Below are 25,338 nucleotides of genomic sequence, written 5' to 3'. Positions count from 1 at the left end.
ACAGGGGCTCTCTCTGTTGCCCAGGCTGGAGTGCAGTGGCGCGATCTTGGCTCACCACAAACTCCACCTCCTGGGCTGACGCGATCCTCCCACCTCAATCTCCCAAGCAGCTGGACTACGGGTGCTCACCACACCACCATGCCCGACTATTTTTGGTATTTTTTGCAGAGACGGGGGCTCATTATGTTGCCCAGGCTGGCTTCAAACTCCTGGGCTCAAGTGATCCGGTCGCCTCCACCTCCCAAATTGTTGGGATTACAAACCTGAGCCACAGTGCCTGGCCTCCACCACTTCTTCTATTCACTGGACTCACTGGGACTCATGTCCTCTGCCTGTGGGTTCCCGCCCCTTACCAGGCTCATGCCCCTTCCTCAGGGTCCTAGTTCATTGTCTAGCTCCTTTACTCCTCTGCCCCTCCCCCTCCACTTTTTTTTTTTTTTTTTTTTTGAGACAGAATATTACTCTGTTGCCCAGGCTGGATAGCAGTGTAGCGATCTTGGCTCACTGTAACCTTTGCCTCCCAGGCTCAAGCGATCCTCCCTCCCCATCCTACCGAGTAGCTGGGACCACAGGCATGTGCCGCCACGCCCGTCTAATTTAAATTTTTTTTTTTTTTTTTTTTGAGACGGAGTCTCGCTCTGTCGCCCAGGCTGGAGTGCAGTGACGCAATCTCGGCTCACTGCAAGCTCCGCCTCCCGGGTTCACGCCATTCTCCTGCCTCAGCCTCCCGAGTAGCTGGGACTACAGGCGCCCGCCACCGCGCCCGGCTAATTTTTTATGTTTTTAGTAGAGACAGGGCTTCACCGTGTTAGCCAGGATGGTCTCGATCTCCTGACCTTGTGATCCGCCCGCCTCGGCCTCCCAAAGTGCTGGGATTGCAGGCGTGAGCCACCGCGCCTGGCCTAATTTAAAACATTTTTATGGAGAGGTGATCTCAACTATATTGCCCAGACTGATCTTGAACTCCTGGACTCAAGAGATCCGCCTGCCTCGGCCTCCCCTCCACTTTTCTCCTTTTCTCCCTAGATATCAGCGGGGCTCACGGCTCCTGACTCAGCTTCCCCCTAACCAATTCAGCCTCAAGTCACTCAAGACTTGGAGCCCCAGTTCTTTCTTCCCCAAACTCGCTTCATACCCGCCCCGCACCGCACGTCCTCCCTCCGCGCCCACCCTGGGCCCCGCGGCTTGCCCCGGCCCTGCCTCCTCTGGGCCCCTCTCTCACCCGGGCTCAGAGACTCCAGTCGCAGTCGAAGGGCTTGCAGGATGGACAATCCCGTTGCCGGCAGGGCCGTAACTGGATCAGGTTCTCCGGGTCCACGAAAACCGGGCCCGGCGCTGTGCCCACTACCTCGCGGCTGCGCTCCTGCTTGCCCAGGTCACAGAAACACCGCCACTTTCCCCACGGGCCAAGGATTGAGTCCTCGACTTCTAGAGAAGGAGGGCAGAGGTGAAGACCTAGGTGGAGGGGGCCTACTCCCAATCCCCTCCCCCAGAGAGGGAGAAAGATAAAGATACTAACAAATAAGAGAAGCGCATATTCGCTAGACTCCGCCTCTATGCCAGACACCCCGCCACAGATGACCTCATTTAAGCTTTTTTTTTTCTTTTGAGACAGGGTCTCGCTGTGTCGCCCAGGCTGGAGCAGTGACGCAGTCACAGATCACTGCAGCCTCAACCTCCTGGGCTCAAGCAATCCTCCTACCTCGGCCTCCCAAATAGCTGGGACTACAGGCACATGCCACTGTGCCTGGCTAATTTTTTGTATTTTTTGCAGAGACGGTGTTTCACCATGTTGCCCAGGCTCGTCTGGAACTCCTGGGCTCAAGTGATACTCCCATCTCAGCCTCCCAAAGTGCTGGGATTACAGGTGTGAGCCAGCCACCATGCCTGGCCTCATTTAATATTTCCATGAGTCTCGGGTGGGGAAACCAAGACCCAGAGACAGCAAGCCAACCTTCCAAGCTCATATACGGGATAAGTGGCCCAGAGGAACTACAACCTGACACTTCCAGGCTGTGCCAGCCTGCCCAGTTGTGAGTGTCCTACGACATCCTTGGCGCCCGCCATTTGAAGCTGACTTCTGTCTTCAAGGGTGTGACCACGGCCCTACCTAGAAGGCACAATGCCACCTGACAGCAGGGCTGTCAAGGGATAAATGGCATAATTGACATAATGAAAGTAAGTAAATCTCCCGGTGCTGTGCTAGCATATACAAACCAATTTATTATGATCAGTTTATTTATTTATTTATTTATTTATTTATTTTGAGACAGGATCTTGCTCTGTTACCCAGGTTGGAATGCAAGGGCGTAATCATGGCTCACTGCAGCTTCAAACTCCTTGGCACAAATGGTCCTCCTGTATGAGCCTCTTGAGTAGCTGGGACTACAGGCGCATGCCACCGTGGCAGGCTAATTTATTTTTAGTTTTTATTTATTTATTTATTTTTGTATGGGGGGGGTCTCTCCATGTTGCCCAGGCTGGTCTTGAACTCCTGGGCTCAAGCAGTCCTCCCGCCTCTGCCTCCCGAAGTGCTGGGCCATCACGTCAGGCTAATTTTAAAATATATTTTGTAGAGATGGAGTCTTGCTATGTGGGCCAGACTGCTCTGGTCTCCGAGACAAAGGGATCCTCCCACCTCAGCCTCCCAAAGTGCTAGGATTATAGGCGTGAGCTACCGAGCCGGCCACTATGATCACTTTAAAGGGCTCTTTAATCTGCCCCTTTCCCCTATGAGACAGATCTTATCCCAACTCCAATCTTATCCCAACTCACGGCTCACCAAGGTCTGACACCTCCGACCCTCCCAAACCCAAGTCTCTGCCACAGCTCACCGACCTCTTTCCATTTCTCCTTCAGGCCTTTTCACCTTGGCACTTGCTATTCCCTCTTCCTTGGACATTCTTTCCCCAAATCTTTTCATTTGGGACTTTCGCTTGTCGTTCTCGCTGCACTGGTCACGGGTCTTCTGCCACCGGACCCTCTCTGATTTCCCAAGCTTGCCCGCCCCCTTCTTTCTCTGTCTCTGCCCTTCCTGGCACCTATCCCCGAGTGACAGCTTCAGTGTCCTGCCCACACCCCCTCTTCCCCTGGGAGCTGCTTTAAAGCAGTATCTATTTCAATATATCCAAGAGTAAACCGAGCCTTAGAGAAAAGTAACCAGCCCAAGGGGACGCCTCCAGTGCAGAGCTGGGTGGAGATTTGTAGCCCGCGGAGGAAGGTCCCTTTGCAGCCAGCAGGTGAAGTAGGGCAACGGGGAGCCTTTGGGCATCGTCATCCCCGCCGCCTGAGGTTACCCTTTAGATGCTGCAGCCTCAGCTGCTCCCAGGTGTCACCTTCGCCCTGCTGCCCTAAGTACTGATAGTCCTGGTAGACCTGGGTAGGGGTCGCCAGTTGCAGGAGTAGCAGAGGCGCCAGCAGCAGCGCCGCCGGGGTCTGGGCCATGCCAGACTCCAACGGCCCATAGCGCGCTCCCAGGCGGAGTCGTGCGCGGAGTCTGCGGCGGCCGCATTACCCCCGCGGGCCGGTGCAGTGGTCCCGGCCGAAGGCAACGGCGTCTCCCCCCGCCGCCCGCAGGCGCATGGACCCGGCCGCACGCTCCCCCGCATCTGCGGGCGCAGTGGACCCGACCGCTCCGCTCGTCCGCTCCCTCCCCCGCGCTGTGCACGTCTTGGTTCGGGCCAGGCATAATAAGCTTCGCAGCCCAGGGCTCACTTGGCGCTGAGAACGCGGGTCCACGCGTGTGGTCGTCAGTGCATCTAGCCTTTGCCTACGCAGGTATGAACACCCGGAGTGCACCTGGCGTGAGGACCCCCTTCAGGCTGCTTTGGCCCGATCCTGACCTTAGTGCTGGCCGCCTTTATTTTCCATCCGCTATAGTGGCCTCCTTTGTCCTTGCGGGGAAACCGAGGCCACAGCCTTGCAGCGCAGGCCGGATCGCCTGGCTCCCCGCCCCTGCTCGTGGGGGCCTCACTGTCTCCTTCTGGGCTGGGGGCTTGCGAGACCGCCCTCCGGCCGACTCGCTCGTGGGGTGCTGGTGGCAGTGGCTGGGTCATTCGTGCTCTGGTCAGGAGGGCGGGTCCCCGGCAGCCTCCGGGCCTCGTAGACTGGGTACCCGGGAGGGTGAGGGTTAGTGCTGTCGCCTCCGCCGTGCTGACTCAGTCACAGGGCCCAGCACCCAGCGCGACCTTGGGTTGGGAGGACAAAGTGTCTTCCCGGGCGCACTGACCGGGCGGGGGGCTCAGCTTTCAGTCATGGCCTCCGGTAACGCGCGCATCGGAAAGCCAGCCCCTGATTTCAAGGCCACAGCGGTGGTTGATGGCGCCTTCAAAGAGGTGAAGCTGTCGGACTACAAAGGTGAGCGCGGCCCGGAGGGGGCCCAGGTAGAAGCGGGGCCCTGCATGAGAGAGGCTGGGCCCTAACTCCTCTTTGTCCCTCCTCCCCAGGGAAGTACGTGGTCCTCTTTTTCTACCCTCTGGACTTCACTTTTGTGTGCCCCACCGAGATCATCGCGTTCAGCAACCGTGCGGAGGACTTCCGCAAGCTGGGCTGTGAAGTGCTGGGCGTCTCGGTGGACTCTCAGTTCACCCACCTGGCTTGGTATGAGCAGGGGCCAGAGAGGGAGGTTGCAGCTAAGCCCATAGCCCATACCCTAGGGTCCGAGCTGTGTGGCTTCGTGGCCATTGCTCAACCTCTGGAACCTGCGTTTCCCCATCTTGAAAATAATGGAAACATTGCCGCCCAAGTCTTTAAGGATGATGACAGTAATTAGCATTTGACAACTAGTTGCCTGACATAGAGTTGCAGATGCAACTCAGATGCAACTCTATCTACTTAGTTCCCAGGAGGGAGGCTGCGCTGCCCTATTTCGTGAAGATGGAAACTCCAGTTCACCGAAATGAAGGGCTGTACCCCATGACACAGCTAGAGGAGGATGGGGACTCTTAACACAGGCTCTCTGCTGGGTGATGCTGCAAGTTACAAGCACATGTGAAGCCACTTAGCTGGAGCTTTGCCTCTCAAGCGTAGTCTTCCCAGCTGTGGGGATACAGTCCTTGCACCCAACCCGGGGTGGGGTGGGTGAGGCTCCCAGCAGCCTACCCTAAAGCCCCTTATCTCCAGCCTCCAGTTGCTTACCACATTGGGCCCACAGGGTGAGGACCCTGCTGTGCCAGGCATCCTGAGGCACCAACTCTGTCTCCCCTACTCCCAGGATCAACACCCCCCGGAAGGAGGGAGGCCTGGGCCCCCTGAACATCCCCCTGCTTGCTGACGTGACCAGACGCTTGTCTGAGGATTATGGCGTGCTGAAAACAGATGAGGGCATTGCCTACAGGTACCGTGGGACCCTCAGCCGGGCTCAGGGAGCGCCCCGCCCCCCATTCCTGTGATGCTGGGAACACTCCTATACAATGTCTTCTCTGCCCCCAGCCCTGTGGCTAGTAGCGGGTGGTTGGTAGTCCCTTCCTTGTCTCTGGCAGTGGGAGATCCCACCTCCTCACTGGGAACCCTCATGTCTTCAGGGGCCTCTTTATCATCGATGGCAAGGGTATCCTTCGCCAGATCACTGTTAATGATTTGCCTGTGGGACGCTCCGTGGATGAGGCTCTGCGGCTGGTCCAGGCCTTCCAGTACACAGATGAGCATGGGGAAGGTGAGCAGATACACACATAACACATGGGTACATACTCAGCGGCTCCGTCACTCATGCAAACATTCACTGCCTGTCCTCTTACCTGTCCAGATGGGGCCCCAAAGAAGATTCAGCTCAGGGCTTTGTCTGCAGGATGTTTCTAATGTGGTAGGAGACAAATACCCCTGACATTCAACCAAGGTGGACAAAGGGGCCGGGCTCAGTGGCTCAAGGTTGTAATGCCAGCACTTTGGGAAGCTGTGGCGGGTGGATCACCTGAGGTCAGGAGTTTGAGACTAGCCTGACCAATATGGTGAAACCCTGTCTCTACTAAGAACACAAAAAATTAGCTGGGCATGGTGGTGCTTGTAATCCCAGCTACTTGAGAGACTGAGGCACGAGTTCGCTTGAACCCAGGAGGCAGAGGTTGCAGTGAGCTGAGATCGCACCATTGTACTCCAGCTTGGGCAACAGAGCAAAACTCGGTCTTGAAAAAAAAAAAAAATTAGCCTGGCTTGGGAAGCATGCCTATAGTCCCAGCTACTCAGGAGGCTGAGGCCAGAGGATCACTTGAGCCTGGGAGGTCAAGGCTGCAGTAAGCTGTGATCGCACCATGCACTCCAGCCTGGGTGACACAGCAAGACCCTGTCTCAAAAAAACAAACAAACAGGCCGGGCGCGGTGGCTCACGCCTGTAATCCCAGCACTTTGGGAAGCCGAGGCGGGCGGATCATGAGGTCAGGAGTTTGAGACTAGCCTGGCCAACATAGTTAAACCCCGTCTCTACTAAAAATATTTAAAAATTAGCTGAGTGCGGTGGCGGGTGCCTGTAATCCCAGCTACTTGGGAGGCTGAGGCAGGAGAATCGCTTGAACCCGGGAGGGGGGTGCAGTGAGCCGAGATCGCGCCACTGCACTCCAGCCCGGGCGCCAGTGTAAGACTCCATCTCAAAAACAACAAAAACAACAACAACAAAAACTGTAGGGGTGGGGCAGAGGGACAAAGATGGGACTAAAGGGGCCAAAAAGACAGGAAGATGCTGTCTCATGCCTGCAGTTCCACCTACTCTGGAGAGTGAGGCAGAAGATTGCTTAAGCCCAGGAATTTGAGTCCAGCCTAGGCAACATAGCAATACCCCATCTCTTTCTTTTTTTTTTTTTTTTAAGAGATGGGGTATTGGTTAAAAAAAAAAAAAAGCCGGGCGCGGTGGCTCATGCTTGTAATCCCAGCACTTTGGGAGGCCGAGGGGGGCAGATCACGAGGTCAGGAGATCGAGACCAAGGTGAAACCCCATCTCTACTAAAAATACAAAAAAATTAGCCGGGCCTAGTGGCGGGCGCCTGTAGTCCCAGCTACTCGGAGAGGCTGAGGCAGGAGAATGGCATGAACCCGGGAGGCGGAGCTTGCAGTGAGCCGAGATTGTGCCACTGCACTCCAGCCTGGGCAACAGAGCGAGACTCCATCTCAAAAACAAAAAAAAAGAAAAACACAAAATACTGAACTTGGCTAGGCATGGTGGCTCACACCTGTAATCCCAGCACTTTGGGAGGCCAAGACGGGCAGATGACTTGAGGTCAGGAGTTCAAGACAAGCATGGCTAACATGGTCTCTACCAAAAATACAAAAATTAGCCAGGCGTGGTGGTACACCCCTGTAATTTCAGCTATTTGGGAGTCTGGGGCACGAGAATCGCTTGAACCCAGGAGGCGGAGGTTGCATGAGCTCAGATCATGCCACTGTACTTCAGCCTGGGCAACAGAGCAAGAATCTGTCTCAAAAAAAAAAAAAAGAAAGAAAAAATACTGAACTGGGCTTGGAGGGCTTCTCTTAATATCCACATTCCTGGGCCTGGACCACTTGCTGCCAGCATTTTCTTCTGCAACACAGGCCCTTGCTTTGCTTCACCTTGAACCTGGGGCTGTAGCCTTCATGTGCATCCTTGTGTCTTCCCACAGTTTGTCCCGCTGGCTGGAAGCCTGGCAGTGACACGATTAAGCCCAACGTGGATGACAGCAAGGAATATTTCTCCAAACACAATTAGGCTGGCTAACGGACAGTGAGCTTGTGCTCCTGCCTAGGTGCCTGTGCTGGGCGTCCACCTGTGCCCCCACCTGGGTTCCCCGTGCTGACCCAGGAAAGGCCAGACCTGCCCCTCCAAACTCCACAGTATGGGACCCTGGAGGGCTAGGCCAAGGCCTTCTCAAACCTCCACCTAGGAGCTGAATAGTGACGCCCTCCCCCAAGCCCACCCAGCCGCACACAGGCTTAGAGGTGACCAATAAAGTATTAGGGTAAGGTGTGAGTCTGTGTTGGTGTGCTCTGTCCTTTTGTCCTCCCCTGCAACCCCCTTCCTTCTCCAGGCTCAGGCTTGGGAAGCTGACCCTGTGGTTGCTCATCTTCGCCACACGGTGGCGGTCTTATCACATGCTCAGTGCCTGCTCTTTTCCTGCTTGCGCTCAAGGCGGTTTTGGCGGGGTAGGGCATGCCGTTTGTCCCTTGCAAATCCCAGGATGCCTTACATCCAGAAATCTGACCATGCAAGGCAGCGCCCACATTTTGTCACCAGCCAGCCTGGGTTCAAATGCCGTTTAAGAGCTCTGATCGTCTCTGGGTCTCTTCAGCAGTAAAATGGGACTGCAAACCCAGATCACCATGCACGTGGTAAAAGTTGTAGGAGATAAGTTATGTGAAGCTGGGGGCCGAGGCCCCTGTGTAGGGCCCAGTTCCTAGTTCCTAAGACTGCTTCCTCGAGCTGGAAGGAACCCAGCCCAGTCTAGTCTTATGGGGAAGAGGGTGGGGACCTAGTCTTAAGAGCAGAACCAAGTGAGAGCCTGAGCTACGTGCAGCGTGCAGAGTCCCTGCTGTGAGCTCTGCCCCACCCCAGGCTGGAAAGGTTGCCTGTCTGCCCCTGGGGTGGGAGGGTGGCAGTTAGGCTAGAAGGCAGGTATTAGAGGCAAGGCAGGGTTCCCAAGGGTGCAGTTTAATATTGTGTGCGTTCAGGAAAGTAGTTTTGCTACTCTATGCCCCAGTTTCCGCCTACAGAACAGGGCTAAAAAGCTCATTTAATCCATGGATCCACTATTAATGCTGGTACCCACCTAATACCCTCTAAGGGTCACTCATCTCCCTTGGAATTTAATCTATACTCCTCCCCAAGGCCTCTGCTCAGTCTCCCTTGACATCTGCCCTGTTGTGGTTCACTCCATTCCAGACACGCTGGCTTCCTGCTGTTCTTTCACAGGCTTACCTGGCTACATGAATTTTGCCATTTAAGAGCTGCTCCCAAGGCAGGGCGCAGTGGCTCACGCCTGTAATCCCAGCACTTTGGGAGGCCAAGACGGGCGGATCACGAGGTCAGGAGATCGAGACCATCCTGGCTAATACAGTGAAACCCCATCTCTACTAAAAATACAAAAAATTAGCCGGGCGTGTTGGCAGGCGCCTGTAGTCCCAGCTACTTGGGAGGCTGAGGCAGGAGAATGGCGTGAACCCAGGAGGCAGAGCTTGCAGTGAGCCGAGATCGCGCCACTGCACACCAGCCTGGGCAACAGAGCAAGACTCCGTCTCAAAAAAAAAAAAAAAAAAAGCTGCTCCCAGTCAAGCGGGGTGGCTCACACCTGTAATCCCAGCACTTTAGGAGGCCCAGGCAGGCGGATCACATGAGGTCAGGGCTTCAAGACCAGCCTGGCCAACATGGTGAAACCCTGTCTCTACTAAAAATACAAAAATTAGCCTGGCATGGTGATGCACGCCTGTAGACCCAGCTACTTGGGAGGCCAAGGCAGGAGAATCGCTTGAATCCTATGGGTGGAAGTTGCAGTAAACTGAGATCGAGCCACTGCACTCCAGCCTGGGTGACAGAGGGAGACTCCATCTAAAAAACAAACACACAAAAAACTGTTACCTCTGATGCTGTTGTTACCCAGGATTTTCTCAGGACCCCACTTCTTCAAATCTTTTGAAAAGTCACGGCCAGGCACGATAGTTCACACCTGTAATCCCAGCACTTTGGAGGCCGAGGCTGGCAGATGACCTCAGGTCAGGAGTTCAAGACCAGCCTGGCCAACGTGCTGAAACCCAGTCTCTACTAAAGATACAAAATTAGCTGGGCGTGGTGGCAGGCACCTATAGTCCTAGCTACTTGGGAGGCTGAGGCAGGAAAATCGCTTGAACCCGAAAGGCAGAGGTTGCAGTGAACCAAGATTGCACCACTGCACTCCAGTCTGGGTGACAGAGCAAGAATCCATCTCAAAAAAAAAAAAAAAAAAAATAGTCACTGCAGGACAAGCACAGTGGCTCACGCCTGGAATCCCAGTGCTTTGAAAGGCCAAGGCGGGAGGACTGTTTGACCCAGCAGTTCCAGACCAGCCAGGGCAACATAGCAGATCCTATCTCTACAAAAATAAACAAAATTAGCCAGGCATAGTGGTGTATGCCTGTAGCTCTAGCTAGTTGGGAAGTTGAAGTGGGAGGCTTGCTTGAGCACAGAAGGTCTAGGCTGCAGTTAGCTATGATTGCACCACTGCACTCCAACCTGGGCAACAGGACAAAGACCCATCTCTAAAATATAAAAAAGAAAAAGTCACCCTATTAAAGGTCCATGTTCCCACTCCATTCTGCAAGGCAACTTTCCTCCCTGCCCCATCACTGCCACCTTGACCTGTTTTTTTTTTTTTTTTTTTCCTCTTATTAGCACTTACCGCCATCTCCAAAGAACCATGTTTGCCTGTTTATTTATTGTCTTGTCTGGAGTGGTCCAGGCTGTGTCTCCAGGGTCTAGTTGTTCTAGGTATCGTACAAGTGAATTGATGAGGTGTCTGTTCCACTCACCCTACTGCCTGTCTGGTTTCTCTACTTGTTTTTCTCCACTGTTCTGGGGGCTTCCAACCCCGAAGCCGGCCAGATTCCTTCCAGGCGTGCCAGCAGCACCAGCACCCCCACCCCCACCCCCACGTGTCCCAGCTGCGAGGGAGGGAGCCCAGCGCCAGGGCGGTGGCGGCGCCCAGCGGCCCGAGCAGCCGCCCCGGCAGGACCAGACCTGGCAGTCGCCCCGCTCCTGGCCTGGCACCCGTGAGGGGAAACTGGCAAGCGGGCGCCGCCCTTCCTGGAGGGGGTGGGGGTAGAGGGGACGGCGTCCGCAAAGCCGCCGAGGCAGCAGCAACCCTCCGCCCCGGTCAGGTCAGACGCAGGGGGCGTGGGCGCGGCGGGGAATAGGCGCCAGTGTCTTGAAGGTGGCACAGGGGTGGCTCCCAGGGCCCAGGAGTGCTGCCCGCCCACCGCGGGCGCTCTGGACCCAGGCCTGGGGCTTTCCGTGCCCGGGCAGCCGCCTGCCCGGGAAAATCCCGGCCCCCTTCCCGGCGCCGCGGCCCTGCCCGGCAGAGCGGGGGAGGGGATTCCCGGAATCTGCCCAGAGACCGCGGTCGCGTCACTGGGCAGAATCGGTCCTTGTATGGGCAGCGCTTCCGCTGCGTCAGCGGGGAAAGCCCCGGCGCGCGCGGCTGGGCGGGGACGCGCCTGCGCACTCCACGTCTCGCCTGGAGCACCCTGCCTTAAGGTACTGGGTCCCTAGACCGCGTCCCGCGCCCCAACCATCCAACCCTGGAGATCTGGGGACGCGTGAAGGGTGGGACTCCTGGGCTGGGACCACAAGATGCCTGCGCAGAACCGACGAGAGGGACACGTACAGGACCGAGCCATCAACAGCACTGAGCAGGAGGCAAACCAGTGCTTTTTTTTTTCCCTCCGCCCTCCCAGCTTGGAAAAAAAGACAACAGAAATTAATAAAGAACCAATTTTTTTTTACTTAAATAGATTCAATAAAAAGAACAAACACACACACAAACACAAACACGTCTTAAAATAAACTCTTTAGAGACTAAGTGCGTGTTTCTTTTCCACAGTACGGTGCAGAGAGGGGAGGGCAGGGGGCGGGGTTCCCCTTCCCAATGTCCCTGCGGGCTTGAGTACCGGGCGGCGGGGCCAGCTCCGCCGCGATCGCCCCCTCCTCCTCTCCCTGTTAAATACACAAATATATTATATTCAATATGAATCGAGTCTGTTTCCAGCAGAAAAAAAAAACATACAAAAAAAAGTGGAAGGGGGGGCTTGTAAACGTCGAGGTGGAAGGACTGGGCGCAGGGCGGGAGGGCCGGAGTCCAGTGTGGTTTGTGGCGCCCCCAGGTCCCAGGGTGGGTGCCCACCGCCTGCTCCCTGGACCCCAGTGGGAGGCGTGGGCCCAGCCGTCCAAGCTAGGGGGTGTCCGTAAGGGGGCAGGGGACGTTCAGAAGGCGTGTCCCTTGACCCCAAGCAGCAGCTGACAGCCGTTGCTGACGTGGGTCATGACCTTCTGTTTGAGCTGGGCCACCTGCTCCCGGAGGAGGCCGGCGGTACTCGACAGCCCCGCGTTCTCGGCCTTGAGCGTCTTCACCTTGTCCTCCAGGCGCGCGATGCGCTCCAGCTTCCGCTTCCGGCACTTGGTGGCCGCCAGCCGGTTCCGCAGCCGCTTGCGCTCCACTTTGATGCGCTCTTGGTCTTCCATGTTGATGGGGGACACCGGCGGCGTGGCGTCCCGGCTGCGCGCCTCCGGCACGGTCTGCGGCTCCTCCTTGAAGGTGGAAGCGCCGCGGCCCAAGCCCAGCTGCGCCGGGTGGCCACCGGCGAAGGGCGGCGCGTGTGGGAGGTAGCTGATGGTGGCCGTCGGGTACGAGCTCCCGGTCCCGACGGCAGCCCCGGCGCCTCCCGAGGACGCAGAGGCTGGGGAGTAGCTGCTGAGGTTGGTGTAAACGGGAGGTGGCTCCGGGCCGGCGTAGACGCCCCCGGGCCCAGCCGGGGGCCCCCCGCTAGCGCCCAGGGACACGTTGGGGGGTGTCACGTGGTTCATCTTGTGCAGATCGTCCAGGGCTTTGACAAAGCCGTCGGCGAAGCCCTCCTGCTCCTCGGTGACGCCGCCCCCTGCGCCCCCTGCACCTCCACCGCTGCCACCCCCGCGGGGGTAAAAGTACTGTCCCGGGGGTGTAGGCGTCGTCGTGATCACGCCGTTGCTGTTGGGGACAATCAGGCGTTCCAGCTCCGAAGAGGCGAGCTTGAGAGACGCGCTGGTATCCGAGCCCTGACCAGAAAAGTAGCTGCCGCCACCGCCGCCCTCTGGGCCGGGTCCGCGAGCCCCAGGCGCTTTGAGACTCCGGTAGGGGTCGGCCAGGTTGACCGCCAGGCTCGGTTTCAGGAGTTTGTAGTCGTGTAGAGAGAGGCCACCAGGGGCCCGGCCGTATCCCGTAGCTGTGTATGAGTCGTCGTGGTAGAAGGGCTGTTCCATTTTAGTGCACATCCGGGCGGCCCAGGCGGTCTGGGGAGGGTCCCTGCGGGGCCGCCCCGGGCCTCGCTGCAGCGAGCTGCCTGCTCTCCGCTGCGGTGACCGGACTGGGGGGTGCCTGATCGCGCGTTCTCGAGGGCTGGCGCGGGCGGGGAGCAGCCAGCCGGCAGCTGTGCGCAAAAGCTCTGTCAGGCTTCCCGAGCCCCCGTCGCCCTTTCTGGCGCGATAGCTTTCCTGGCGTCGTTTCCCCCAGCTCCCAGCTCCCCGCTGGCTCCGAGGCTGGCCTGGCCGCTCTCAAGGTCCCAGCCGCTCTGCCTGAGCCACACGCCTTTATACCGCGCTAGTCAGCCACGGAAGTGCGCTCCGATTGGCCGTCGCTGGAGCCGGGCCCCCGCGCCCCCCTCCTCGAGCGTGGGGAAGGGGAGGAGGCGGCTCGCGTCACTGTCAGGAAGCGCGTGTCCTTGTAAACAGCAGCCACGGGCCGGGTGGCTCGGCGGGGCTGCAGGGGGAGGGGCTCAAAGGACCTCGGGGTACGCATGGAAGGAGGTGCTGGGGGGCCCAGGCACATGAGTGAGGGGTTTCAGGGAGGAGGATGATTTCCCTGGAGTCCACTGGGACAAATATGAGGACCTGGTACGCAGCAAGTGGGGTGAGGGTCCCAGGGTGTGCGAAGAAACCCCTGAGGTACCCAGAATACGAGAAGGGTAGGAGGACTGACAATCCATTGGGAGACCCCAAAAAGCAGGAATGAGGGTTAAGCATTGTAAATCGGGAGGGGTAAGGAGACACCTGACCCAGGAATTGACTGGGGGTCCCGGGCACAGAAGGATGCGGGACTGGAATTTTCACAGGATGGAGGAGGGGAGAGATCAAAAGGGGTGAGTTGGTGGAGCTGCATGACCCATTAAATTGCAAGAAATGAGTAGGGGTCCAGGAGCTCATGGGAGGGTCTGACGGCTCTCCCGTAAGTGGGAAGGAGGAATTAGGGGAAGTCTAGATACGCAGAAAGCGAGTAAGCGGCCTGGGGTACACTGAGGCAGGTAAAATATGCCGGGTAGAAGATGGAGACATGTCTGCCAGAAATTGGGGACCACTGGGGTCATCTGCGAAGCCCGGATGAAGGAGAGTTAGAAGGGTCCGGACACATCTTCGGAGCAGAGAAGACAGTAAGAGGGTACTCAGTTGACATGTGAGGAGGGGGCCTTGAGGGTCCCGCGCACCAGGACTGCTGGATCTTCCGCGACTGGTGCTCTCCCTCGTGGGTGACCTCTTAGGCATCTGTATTCTCTGTCCCCCATCCTAAAACCCTCCCCTATTGACCCTGGGCTTTGCCCGACACCTTCTCGGCTCCTGGAGCCTGGACCCAGCCCGACGGCTGGGGCGCGGTCGCCCAACCCCACTCCCTTCCTTAGAAACAGGCTGGGGAAAGAGCGCCGAGGCAGGAAGTGTGGCAACAGCCCCGGGGGAAGGAGCCCGGCCCTGTCTCCGTCACTCGGATCCTACGGGACCGTGCGCCCCGCCCTGGGTCCCGCCGCATCCTGCGCCTCGGAAGAGGAACCTGGGCGTGCAAGCCCCCGCGGAGGCCCGGGTGCTTGGAGCCCGCCCAGCCGCAGCAGCCTCCAGCCAGCATCCTCTCCCCTCAAGCAATGGTTCCGCCCGCGGCGCCTGCAGGGGACCACGGAGGCAGGCAGCATGGGGACTGTTCCATTGGCCCGACGGCGGGGGACGCAGCCGAGGAGCGGGGCCTGGTCGCCATGGCAACAGGCGGGAGTCCGGGGGCAGGACTGAGGGCGGGCCGGCCCCCGGAGTCTCTCCCCGCCGCCCATATTAGGGCACAGGAAGAGGTGGGACCAGCGCTGTCCTGGGGCCCCGAGCCAGAAGTGGGGAACCCGAGTATCTGCCAGGTCCCAGGGCGCGCCTGGGCCCCCAGACTGCTAGTCCCGACCAGCCCCGACCGCCGCCCCCGGGGCCCCCACGGACGCCTGGCCCGGCCCCGCCCCACCCCGCCGCTCTGGGGCTGCGTCCTGCCAGGCCCGGCCTGGCCCAACCCAGCCCGGCAGGTCCCCGCCTGCCCGCGGGCCTGGGTCGGACTTCGCCCCCGGCCCGACGGGGCGCGGAGAGGGCGGGCCGATGCCTCTAGGCGCCCCCGGCGCCTGGGCGGGCTGGAACGGCGGCTGCCTCCTCCCTCGGGTGGGGTGCCCTTCCCTTTTGCCAGGAGATCTGGAGCTCCTTCCCCAACACCCCGCACTCACTCATGTGAGTCAGGGGCCCCACTCTCGTTTTAGTCTGCGGGTCCCATCCTACCATCATCCAGAATACCTAGAGGGAGCCCCCCTCCTTCCCTAGAGTGGCTCCGTCATCTGAAAGCTTCCCTCCCTGAGTCAGAGAAGACCTGAAAATCTAAGGGGAGAATATGAGGGAACCCAGAGCCCCTTCCCCGGGAAGGGCTGCGGCGAGGTGCAGATGGTCAGGCTTCCAGTTAGACTTAAGGTGGGACTTCCGAGTAGTTAGTGTGTGAACCCACTAGACCAAGAGGTGAGAAGCCTAGTCTCTCTCTTTCTCTCTCTCAGCTTCCCAGGCCTCCGTCTTCTGGAGGATGAAGAGAGCCTCTCTCTTCTTTAGGGTAGAAAGAGGCTAAGAGATAGGGGTTAAACAGCCTTTCTGGGGCAGCCTAGATCTCACCAAGTGTGGGAAAGAGAAGGAAAACGAAAGAGGCGAAAAAGAAACTGAGCTATGTGGGGGCAGGGGGAAGTCCAGCAGTGCAGTGGCCTTGCTGGAGGAAGGTCCCAGCAGAAGCTGGGGGCGTCCCGTCCTTGGAGGGTCCCTGTGACCCCTAAATGCCCCCTCCCTTCTTCCCCTTGCTTGAATGGCTCCCCTCCCCCTCCCCAGGCTCAAGGGAGATTCCGGAGGCCTGTGAGTCTGGCAGGCACGCTGCCAGGCCTGTGTCTCCCGCCCAGGCTAATAACTGCAGCTGACATCTGGCCGGGCCCCGCGGGGGCGCAGCGGGCAGCTTGGGGGGTTGGGCAGGGCAGGCCAGAGGGCAGCACCTTGGGAAGCTAACTTGCAGGTCCCACAAGCCAGGAGGCCACAGTAATTCAGCCCTGGCCAGGGCTGAGGCTGGCCATGGCAGAGGGAGTCCTAGAGATAGGTAAGGCCATCCCAGAGAGAGTCCAACCCAGGAGGAGGGCAAGGAACAGTGGGTGTATGGAGGCAGGGGGTCAGGGCAGGGAGAGATGCGCAGAGAGACAAATGGGTTCAAGGTTAGCGTCATGCAGACAGACAGTGAGACTCAGAAACACTTAAGACAGACAGGCTGAGAAATAATAATTATTATTTTAATAGCCAACACTTACATGGCTCTTACTGTGGGCTAGGCACTCTTCTAAGTGGTTAACATAAAATAAGTCATCGACTGCTTCCAACAATCCAGCAAAATGCATGTTATTTGTATCCCCATTTAACAGATGAGAAACTGAAGCACAGGAGATTAAGGAACTTGTCTGGTGTCCAACAGCTATAAGCACTAGAGTTGAGATATAATCCAAGCTGTCTGGCTTCAGAGCACTAGCCACTATATTGTGGATAATGACAACCAGAGAAGCATTTATGCAGTACCCACTGCAGGCCATCTCATGAAGGGTCTCTTTTTTTGATGTTTTGTTTGTTTGTTTGTTTTTTGAGATAGAGTCTTGCTCTGTCGCCCATGCTGCAGTGCAATGGCATGATGTTGGCTCACTGCAACCTCCGCCTCCTGGGTTCAAGCGATTCTCCTGCCTCAGCCTCCTGAGTAGCTGGAATTACAGGCGCATGCCACCATGCCTAGCTAATTTTTGTATTTTTAGTACAGATGGGGTTTCACCATATTGGTCAGGCTGGTCTCAAACTCCTGACCTTGTGATCAGCCTGCCTGAGCCTCCCAAAGTCCTAAGATTACAGGCGTGAGCCACCATGCCTGGCCCTTTTTTTGTTTTTTTAAAGAGAACCTCACTTTGGCCAAACGCAGTGGCTCACGTCTATAATCTCAGCACTTTGGGAGGCCGAGGTGGGAGGATCACTTGAGCCCAGGAGTTTTTTTTTTACTGTTTGTTTTGTTTTGTTTTGTTTTTTTGAGGCGGAATATCACTCTGTCGCCCAGGGTGGAGTGCAGTGGCACAATATCAGCTCACTGCAACCTCCACCTCCCAGGTTCAAGCGATTCTTCCACCTCAGCCTCCCGAATAGCTGTGATTACAGGCGCATGCCACCACGCCCGGCTAATTTTTTGTATTTTCAGTAGAGATGGGGTTTCACTGTGTTGGCCAAGCTGGTCTCGAACTCCTGACCTGAAGTTATCTGCCCGCCTCAGCCTCCCAAAGTGCTGGGATTACAGGCATGATCCACCTCGCCCAGCCCTAGCCCAGAAATTTCTGAGACCAGCCTGGGCAGCATAGCAAGACCCCCATCTCTACAAAACAATTTAAAAATTCGCTGGGGTCAGTGGGGTGTGCCTGTGTAGTCCTAGCTACTCTGAAGGCTGAGGCAGGAGGATCACATTAGCCATGATCTTGACACTGGACTCCAGCCTGGGCAACAAAGCAAGACCATCTGACTCTGTTGCTCAGGCTAGAATTCAGCTACACAATCATAGCTCGCTGCAGCCCTGAACTCCTGGGTAAAAGCAATCCTCCCGCCTCAGCCTCCAGAGTAACTGGGACTACAAGCACACCACACCTGCTAAGTTTTATTTTTTTATATTTTATTGAGACAGGGTCTCATTCTGTTGCCTAGGCTGGTCTGGAACTCCTGGCCCCGAGGGATCCTCCCACCTGGGCCTCCCAAAGTGCTGGGATTACAGGTGTGAGCCACCGCACCTCGCTGAAGGTCTTCTTTGATTGGGGGAGAAATGTGGTCGGGCACAGAGAGAGGGGCACAGGTCTCTGTGGACAGGCCAGCATATGGGAGTAGGGTCCCTCCAAGCACTCTGCATGGGTGTTTGAGCATGGGGTGGAGATTGGGCCAGACAGGGAGGGCGGGGGCCCAGCCAAGCTGGTACAGCCGGTTCCAGGCCTCTGCCAGTGTCACCCTTGTGGCCTGGGCACCACCCCCTCAAGCCGCCCCACTGGCGCCAGGCCGGCCCCACGAGGAGGGTGGGAGGACAGCCCCCTCCCCCGCCTGGCCTGAGCGTCCAGACTGGCAGCTGGGCACTACCCAGGCCCTGGGCTCCAGACCAGCACCTGGCTAAGAAGTCCCTGCGCAGGCTTCCCCAATGCCCCAGGGCCTGAGGCCTAGGGCACAGGATAAGGAGGAAGTTCACCCACCCCCACCCACAAGTGTCTTCGGGGCTTTTGGTCTTGGCACGAGGGACTTCTCCTTCTTATAAATAGCCTGGTGACCCCCTCCCTGCTGGCCCCACTGACCGGTGGGGCCCTCACTAGGAAACTGGGCTGGGGGCTGCCTGTGAGTCAGCCAGTGGGCAGGCCAGGGCGAGAACCCACAAGTCGCAGCACACAGCACCCAGCCTCCCTCCCGTGTCCCTGCCCCTAGGTGTGGATCTGAGGCCTGGCAGGAGCCCTCCCCCAGGAACTCCTGGCCTACCAGCCGCCTCCCTCTCCCACCTCTGTGGTTTGGGGGTCCCTTGCCCCTTCTCCTGGAGAGGAAGCTGCTAGGTTTTCTTGGAAGCAGGAAGGAATTTGTCTCTCCCCAGGCTGAGATGGTTGGGCATGAGGGGAGTTTCCCAGGAAGCTGCTTCTGTCCCTGCCACTGCTGGTGAAGCCTTGGGGGACCTGGGCATCACCAAGACCCTGGGTGACCTCTTTATAGCAGGCCCCCACCCCAGCAGGAGCAGAGGCTGCTGAGCTAGGCCTCCTAGGGGAAGTGGCAAAAGGAAAGAGGGAGGGAAGTGGGGGTGATGTTTGGAGAGAGGAAGTGCCAGGATCTCTGTGGGGCAGAGACAGACTGGGGTGTCCAGTGCCCCCACAGAACCTTGGCAAGGTCCGGGGGGCAAGCGTGTGGCTGGCCTATAGGGTGCGTGTGAGAGTGTGTGCTGGTCCAACCCTGACACCCAGGCCTGAGAGACAAGAGTAGCCCTCTGCCCGCTTCTGTGCCCAGCCCTGGATGCAAAGGGCTATGTAGGGCCTATCTGTGTAGAGTTCTGTTCTGCTCTGTGTGTGTGTGAGCTCTATGGGATGGGTTGCACGTGGCCTAGATGTATGTACATGTAGTTTGTTTCAAAGTTCATATGTCTAACCTGTGTCGGTGCGTATGTGTGTTTGTGTGTGTGTGTGTGGTCTGTGGCTGGTCTGTATGTGTGTATACGATCTGTTGTGTGTGTGGGTGTGTGTGTGTGTAAAAGAGGTCTGTGGCTGGTCTGTATATATGTGTGTATATGACCTGTAACTGGTGTGTGTATGTGAAAAAGAGGTCTGTACCTGGTCTGTGTGTATACGATCTGTAATGTGCGCGCGCGCGTGTGTGTGTGTGTGTGTGTGTGTGTGTGTGTGTGAAAAACAGATCTGTGGCTGGTCTGTATGTATGTGTGTATACGATCTGTTGTGTGTGTGTATGTGTGAAAAAGAGGTCTGTGGCTGGTTTGTGTTTGGTTGGTGTGTGTGTGTGGTCTGTGTGTGTGAGGTCTGTGGCTTGTTTCCATGTGTGTGTTCTGTGGCTGATCTGTATGTTGTCTGTTACTGATCTCCGTTTGTATGTGTGCATGTGTTTGTGTGCAAACAGGTTTTGTCAGGGTCTCTCTGTGCCGATGTGTTTATGAATGTCCCACTGTGGCCTGTCTGTGCCTCTCTGCATTGGGTGTGACTGTCTGGCCAGACCATGTCTGTGAATGTGTCAGTCTGTCTGCCCAGATCTACCCAATCTGTTGCCAGGTGCCACATGTGTGTGTTCCTGGTGAGATGGTGTGTACCTCTAAGGCTTCGGCTTGGTGTCCCTGGGAGCATCCCTGATATGTGTGCAACAGTGGTGGGCCAGGGTGCCAGGGACTGTCTGCCATACTGTGAACATATCATCTCTGTCCCTAGGTTTGTCTTTCTTGTCTTGTCTCTATCTTCTGAGTTGGGGATCTGGTGTGTGTGTGTCTGTGTGTGTGTGTGTGTGTGTGTGTGTGTGTGTGTGTGTTGCCTTCTCTTGCGTGTCAGGATCTGATAGTGCATGCCTGCGTCTGCATCTCTCGTGTGGCTCTCAGGGTGCTGGTGCTGAAGGTGACTGTCTCTCCTAAAAGCATGCACATGTTGCCTGCTTGTCTCACATATAGTTCACTCTGTGTCTGTCTTGCCCCTATGTTTCTAGCCTGTTGTGTTTGTCTCCATGTGTGTCACATGCCATTGTGTCTGCCTTGCTGTGTGCCTCTCACCTGAATGTCAGTCTCTGTGTGTTTGTGTCTATCACGCTTATGTGCTGGGTTGATTTATCCCCGCAGCACATGGCCTGCCTGCATATTTTTGACCTGTGGATGCGTTCATGTGTTTGACAGTGTGCGTCTCTTGCTTGAGGGTCTGGTCTGTCACTGTGTCTGTGTGTGACAGTCATTGCTGGATCATCTTGCCCAGCTGTATGTCTGACCCTGTCTGTGTGTCCCTGGCTAGCAGTCTCTCTGTGGCCAAGGTGACAGGGGTTTGTGTGTCTGGACTGGCTCTCTCGGGGTGACTGTGTGTGTGTACATTCCTACAGCCCCCCACCCGCCCCCTGTCTGGTCACCCTGGGCCATGTTTACTCTGCCCCCAGTCGATGTCTGCCCTGCCCCGGGAGGGGCTGACCTTCCTCCGTCTGTCCAGCCAGCAGTCCACAGGATGTTCCCGAGACACAGTCTCCATCTGACGTCCCCTCCCTCGGGCCACCCTCGGGTCAGGACCCAGGCGTCCAGGGCGGCGGGGGTGGGGCTGCAGCGTGGGGGGGCCCTGTCAGGGCACTGGAATGAGGGTGGGGGGCGGGGAGGTGACGGGCTCAACAGGTTGTGCCTCATTCCTGCCCCGCCTCTCACTTCCTGGGTGCCTGCCTCGGGCAGGGGGTGGACAAGATGAACCCCATGGCCTTAGAGTGCCTGGGTGGGGCATGGCCTGCCTGGCAAGGACTCGCTTCTGTTGGGCACCCTGACACCCAGGCCTGAGAAACAGGAGGAGCCCTCTCCTGGCTCCCGTGTTCAACCCTGGATGCAGAGTGTCCCATCTATTATTCACCTAATCCCCACAACAACCCAACAAGCTGGACATAATGGTCCCTCATTTTCAGATGGGGAAACTGAGGTCCAGGCAGCAATGAGGGCAGAGACAGGATTTGAACCCAGCTCTATATGCTACGCAAGACCCCCAGCCAGCTCACCAAGCGCCATCCTCCACTCTCTAAAAATGGTACATGTGGGGTGGAGTATGCACCCAGGCCCCCAGGAGGCCAGGCTCAAGGGGGCGAGGGGGCGCCGGCTTGCTCTGAGTCAAAATGGGCCCCTGGATGAAATGAATAAGAAAACGGCTTTAACCGTTTCATCGCCGCGACGGGCTCTGCCAAAACTTCCTGTGGGCTGGGAGGAGGGGTTGGGGGCTGGGTTCCCGGAGGTTTGCAGGGGTGGGGGTGGGGGGTCTACCGTTTCAGAGGCGGGGTGAGGGGGGGCGCCTCTGGCCTGCTAAGGGGAGTCGCTGGCCCTCGGATGCTCGCTGGTGGGGGAGGCCTTCCCCGCGGAGAGCGAAGTCCCCAGAACTTGGTTCTCGGCCCCACTGTCTGTAGGGGTCCCAGACTCCGCAGCCCCCTCCCCAGGGGCCTGAGTCACACGCGGGGAAAGCCGGGAGGGGTGAGTCACGGGGGCGGAGAAGCGGGAGCGAGGCCAGCTGCGGCCAGGGGACCCCCGGGCTGGCCTGAGTCACGCACGCCCGGGCCACGCTGACCCCAGCCCCCTTCTCCCGGGATCACGAGCGGGAAGCGCATTGTCAGTAGACTAGGCAGCTGGAGGAAAAGCAGGATGGCTGGGCGGGGAAAGGAAACACGCGCCTGGCTGCGCGGGAAGCTCTGGTTCCCATGGCAACTGGGGGGGTCTCAGCTCCATGGGAAAGGTCCCTCCCCCAACAGGGACTGCCCTCCCGTCGGGCGCTGGGGAAGCCCCCGGGCGCTCCGAGGGGCCACAAGTTTCGGATCGGGCAGGAAGGGGTTAACGGTGGCCCCCTCCCGGGTTTCACCGGCGCCCCAAGGTCCCGGCCGGGGCGGGGTTGGTCCTGCCCTGCGCGCCTCCGCTCGCCCAGCCCCCGCCACCGCCCACGCACGCGCGCACGCAGCCAGTGCAGAGCTCCCGCCCTTCCCCCTCCCCCCGCGCTTGCACGCACGACCGCGTCGGGTTCCACGCACGCAGCGACCCCCGTCGTGTCTCACGTCACGCACGACGCACACGCCCCCGCAAGGCGGGGAGGGCGCCTCCTGGAGGAGAACGGCGGGGCGGGAGGCCCCCTGCGCACATCACTGCGTCCGCGCAGCCTGCTGTCGTCTGTGACTTTGACTCCCACTTCCCGCCCCCTACACACAAGGTCACAAACAAACTCCCCGACCCACAGTGTCACACGGACGCAGGATACACCTGCCACATCTTGGCACCAACCCATTCTAGTCCAGCCGGCCTCGCAGCGAACACGGACACACGTGGATGGAGACGCAGACAATCACGCAGGCACGTCAGTCACATAGCGTTTGTGATAGGGACGCAAACAGAGCCATATTCATACACAGGTAGGTGGCAGATACATCCTGATAAAGCAACCCCATCCAGCAAAATAGGACGGGCGCAGTGGCTCAGGCCTGTAATCTCAGAATTTTGAGAGGCCAAGGCCAGAGGATCGCTTGAGGCCAGGAGTTCAAGACCAGCCTGGGCAACATAGCAAGACCCCTGTCTCTACAAAAATATTTTTTCTTAATGAGCTGGGCATGGTGGTGCATGCCTATAGTCGTGTCTATAGTCCCAGGTAGGTGGGGGTTGAGGTAAGAGGATCACTTGAGGCCAGGAATTCAAGGCTGCACTGAGCAGTGATTGTGCCACTGCACTCCAGCGCCTGGGCAACAGAGGAGACCCCGTCTCAAAAAAAAAACAGGAACAGGGAGGGACACAGTCTTGGACACCAGGGCTTGGTTTGTCACACAGCCACACTTCTTCCATGGAGATTGTGGTGGCACACAGATACATACAGACACACAGGATAGTCATGCCATCACGTGAACCCTGTTGTCACAAATAGGGGGCACGAAATGGGATACAGTCACAGAGACAAGGCCACGTACAGGGACACTCAGAATGTCAAGTGGACGGCCAGGCGCGGTGGCTCACGCCTGTAATCCCAGCACTTTGGGAGGCCGAGGCAGGTGGATCACGAGGTCAGGAGATCGAGACGGTGAAACCCCGTCTCTAGTAAAAATACAAAAAATTAGCTGGGCGTGGTGGCGGGCGCCTGTGGTCTCAGCTACTGGGGAGGCTGAGGCAGGAGAATGGCGTGAATCTGGGAGGTGGAGCTTGCAGTGAGCCGAGATTGCACCACTGCACTCCAGCCTGGGCGACAGAGCAAGACTCCGTCTCAAAAAAAGAAAAAAAAAAAAAAGAATGACACAGATATAGACCCAAAGTGAGGTCCCATATAGACGTATATAGTAAACACAGACACACATGAAGATGCAATAGGAGTGAGAGAGCCCCACCCAAACTCTGCCTGGACCATACAGAGATACACAGGGGCACACACTAGAGGTTCCCTAGTCACCCTAAAATCTGGATGGGTTTTTTTGGTTGTTGTTGTTTTTGAGATGGAGTCTTGCTTTGTTACCTAGGCTAGAGTGTAATGGCGCGTTCTCGGCTCACCGCAACCTCCGCCTCCCAGGTTCAAGCAATTCTGTTGCCTCAACCTCCCCAGTAGCTGGGATTACAGGCGTTCACCACCACGCCTGGCTGATTATTGTATTATTAGTAGAGACAGGGTTTCACTGTGTTGGCCAGGCTGGTCTTGAACTCCTGACCTCAAGTGATCTGCCTGCCTTGACCTCCCAAAGTGCTGGGATTACTGGCGTGAGCCACCAAGCCTGGCCCCAACCTGGATGTTACAGACAAGGATGTTACAAATTTCCCCTCCCCCAGTCCCTGAAAGCAACCCTCCCCCCCATCAAATCAGGCCACAGCCTGTTGCACAAACTCCAAGGCCTTATGACACAATGGATGCAGGACACATGCCCGTGTACACACAGTCACAGATCATCCATCTCACACCTACAAAGACCAGCACATTTGGCCAGGCGCGGTGGCTCACGCCTGAAATCCCAGCTCTTTAGGAGGCAGAGGCAGGAGGATTACTTGAAGTCAGGAGGTCGAGACCATCCTGGGCAACATAGCAAAACCCTTTCTCTCAAAAAAAAAAAAAAAAAAAAAAAAAAAAAGCCTAGCACATTTCACATGGACTCAGACACACACAGACACAGGGAGGGGGGACTGGCTAGGAGTTCCTGGCAGGATGTCAGTATCTGGGCTGTAGGGGGCCTGCCAGAGTCCTCCATGGTAATGATGCATGGAGTCCACCCAGTGGCTGTGGTCAGCCAGGGGAGTGGCAGAGGGGCACTGTTCTCCAGTTGTGGGACTGAGGGTCCCCTTCCCAGCCCTGAAGACTGGGTCCCTGCCCAGATGTGAACGCTGGAGGGGGCAGGCCGGGGTCCAGCTGTGGCCACAGGGAGGGGTTGAGTCAGCGGCTTCCCAGCAGTACAACCCAGGCTGGGCCCAGCTGTTCCTGGAAACCAGTAGGGGGGGTGGGCTCCCCAATCCAGCTGGGGGCTGCTGGCCCAGACCTGCACACCAGGGCTCTGTGTCCCTACAAATGGCGGCCTTCAGACCATCCCCCAAAACGTTGGGGGGTCTCTTTACCTAAAACAGGGGTTTGGATCCTTCTTCCAAAATGTGGAAGGTTTTTCAGCCCCTCTTGCTGAATTAAAGGTGCCTGGATCTCCGCAAAGCGGGGCTCCCTGTGTTTCAAAACAGAGATTGCTGCTGTCTTCCCTGCCGACATAGAAGCTCACTGCTTTTCCCCAAATGTGGGACTCCCTGCCGCTGCAAAATGGAGGGTTATGCTCCTCCCCCAAATTGAGCACACCCAGACTTTTCCTTAAGTCTGGGGACTCCTGCCTCCCCGAACATCTGGGACGCCCACAACAGCACACCAACATTAGCACAATTTAAGTCAATTTGCCTAAATATTTGGATTTCCAGATTTCCCCTAAACATCAAAATCCCTGCGACCCCCGCCCTAATGTGGTGATTTCAGCCTGTCCAGCCACCCATGCTTGTAACAGCTGCGGTTCCTGGCTCACCTCCCATTGCTACCTGGGAACGGGGTGGCCCTGTTTCCCTGTATTGGCAGCACCCTCTCCTCTGGTGAATGCGAGGTGGGGGAGCCAACGGCAGCTGT

General features: G+C 57.5%; 3 protein-coding genes across 3 annotated transcripts; 1 reads left to right on the top strand and 2 right to left on the bottom strand.

Moving 5' to 3' along the window:
* Positions 1-1,228: 1,228 nt before the first annotated feature.
* Positions 1,229-3,559, bottom strand: THSD8 (thrombospondin type 1 domain containing 8). Its single transcript, XM_058425647.1, has 2 exons — positions 3,297-3,559; positions 1,229-1,428 (listed from the first exon to the last, which is right to left on the bottom strand). The coding sequence occupies exons 1-2, from the start codon at positions 3,442-3,444 to the stop codon at positions 1,229-1,231; spliced, it is 348 nt and encodes a 115-aa protein (XP_058281630.1). The 5' UTR covers positions 3,445-3,559.
* A 104-nt stretch (positions 3,560-3,663) lies between these two features.
* On the top strand, positions 3,664-7,933 carry PRDX2 (peroxiredoxin 2). The gene is made up of 6 exons (XM_032169839.2): positions 3,664-3,777; positions 4,245-4,356; positions 4,446-4,599; positions 5,213-5,335; positions 5,523-5,653; positions 7,587-7,933. Exons 2-6 carry the CDS (start codon positions 4,254-4,256, stop codon positions 7,670-7,672), a joined length of 597 nt encoding a protein of 198 aa, XP_032025730.1. The 5' UTR covers positions 3,664-3,777; positions 4,245-4,253; the 3' UTR covers positions 7,673-7,933.
* Positions 7,934-11,178: 3,245 nt separating this feature from the next.
* On the bottom strand, positions 11,179-13,256 carry JUNB (JunB proto-oncogene, AP-1 transcription factor subunit). Its single transcript, XM_032169837.2, has one exon. The coding sequence runs from the start codon at positions 12,953-12,955 to the stop codon at positions 11,912-11,914; it is 1,044 nt and encodes a 347-aa protein (XP_032025728.1). The 5' UTR covers positions 12,956-13,256; the 3' UTR covers positions 11,179-11,911.
* Between the last annotated feature and the right edge of the window lie 12,082 nt (positions 13,257-25,338).

The sequence above is a fragment of the Hylobates moloch genome, unplaced genomic scaffold (genome assembly GCF_009828535.3).
Source record: "Hylobates moloch isolate HMO894 unplaced genomic scaffold, HMol_V3 SCAFFOLD_12, whole genome shotgun sequence".
Classification (NCBI taxonomy): domain Eukaryota; kingdom Metazoa; phylum Chordata; class Mammalia; order Primates; family Hylobatidae; genus Hylobates; species Hylobates moloch.
The sequence above is the reverse complement of the archived record's forward strand: the minus strand, read 5'-3'. Positions and strand labels throughout refer to the sequence as shown.

Excerpts from the sequence above, each read along its gene's own strand:
- PRDX2 (XM_032169839.2), top strand. The coding sequence starts at position 4,254 with ATGGCCTCCGGTAACGCGCGCATCGGAAAGCCAGCCCCTGATTTCAAG. Across the intron at positions 4,600-5,212 it reads CAGTTCACCCACCTGGCTTG|GATCAACACCCCCCGGAAGG; the intron begins GTATGAGCAGGG and ends CCCTACTCCCAG. Across the intron at positions 5,336-5,522 it reads GATGAGGGCATTGCCTACAG|GGGCCTCTTTATCATCGATG; the intron begins GTACCGTGGGAC and ends TCATGTCTTCAG.
- THSD8 (XM_058425647.1), bottom strand. The coding sequence starts at position 3,444 with ATGGCCCAGACCCCGGCGGCGCTGCTGCTGGCGCCTCTGCTACTCCTG. Across the intron at positions 1,429-3,296 it reads GAGGCTGCAGCATCTAAAGG|AAGTCGAGGACTCAATCCTT; the intron begins GTAACCTCAGGC and ends CTCCTTCTCTAG.
- JUNB (XM_032169837.2), bottom strand. The coding sequence starts at position 12,955 with ATGTGCACTAAAATGGAACAGCCCTTCTACCACGACGACTCATACACA.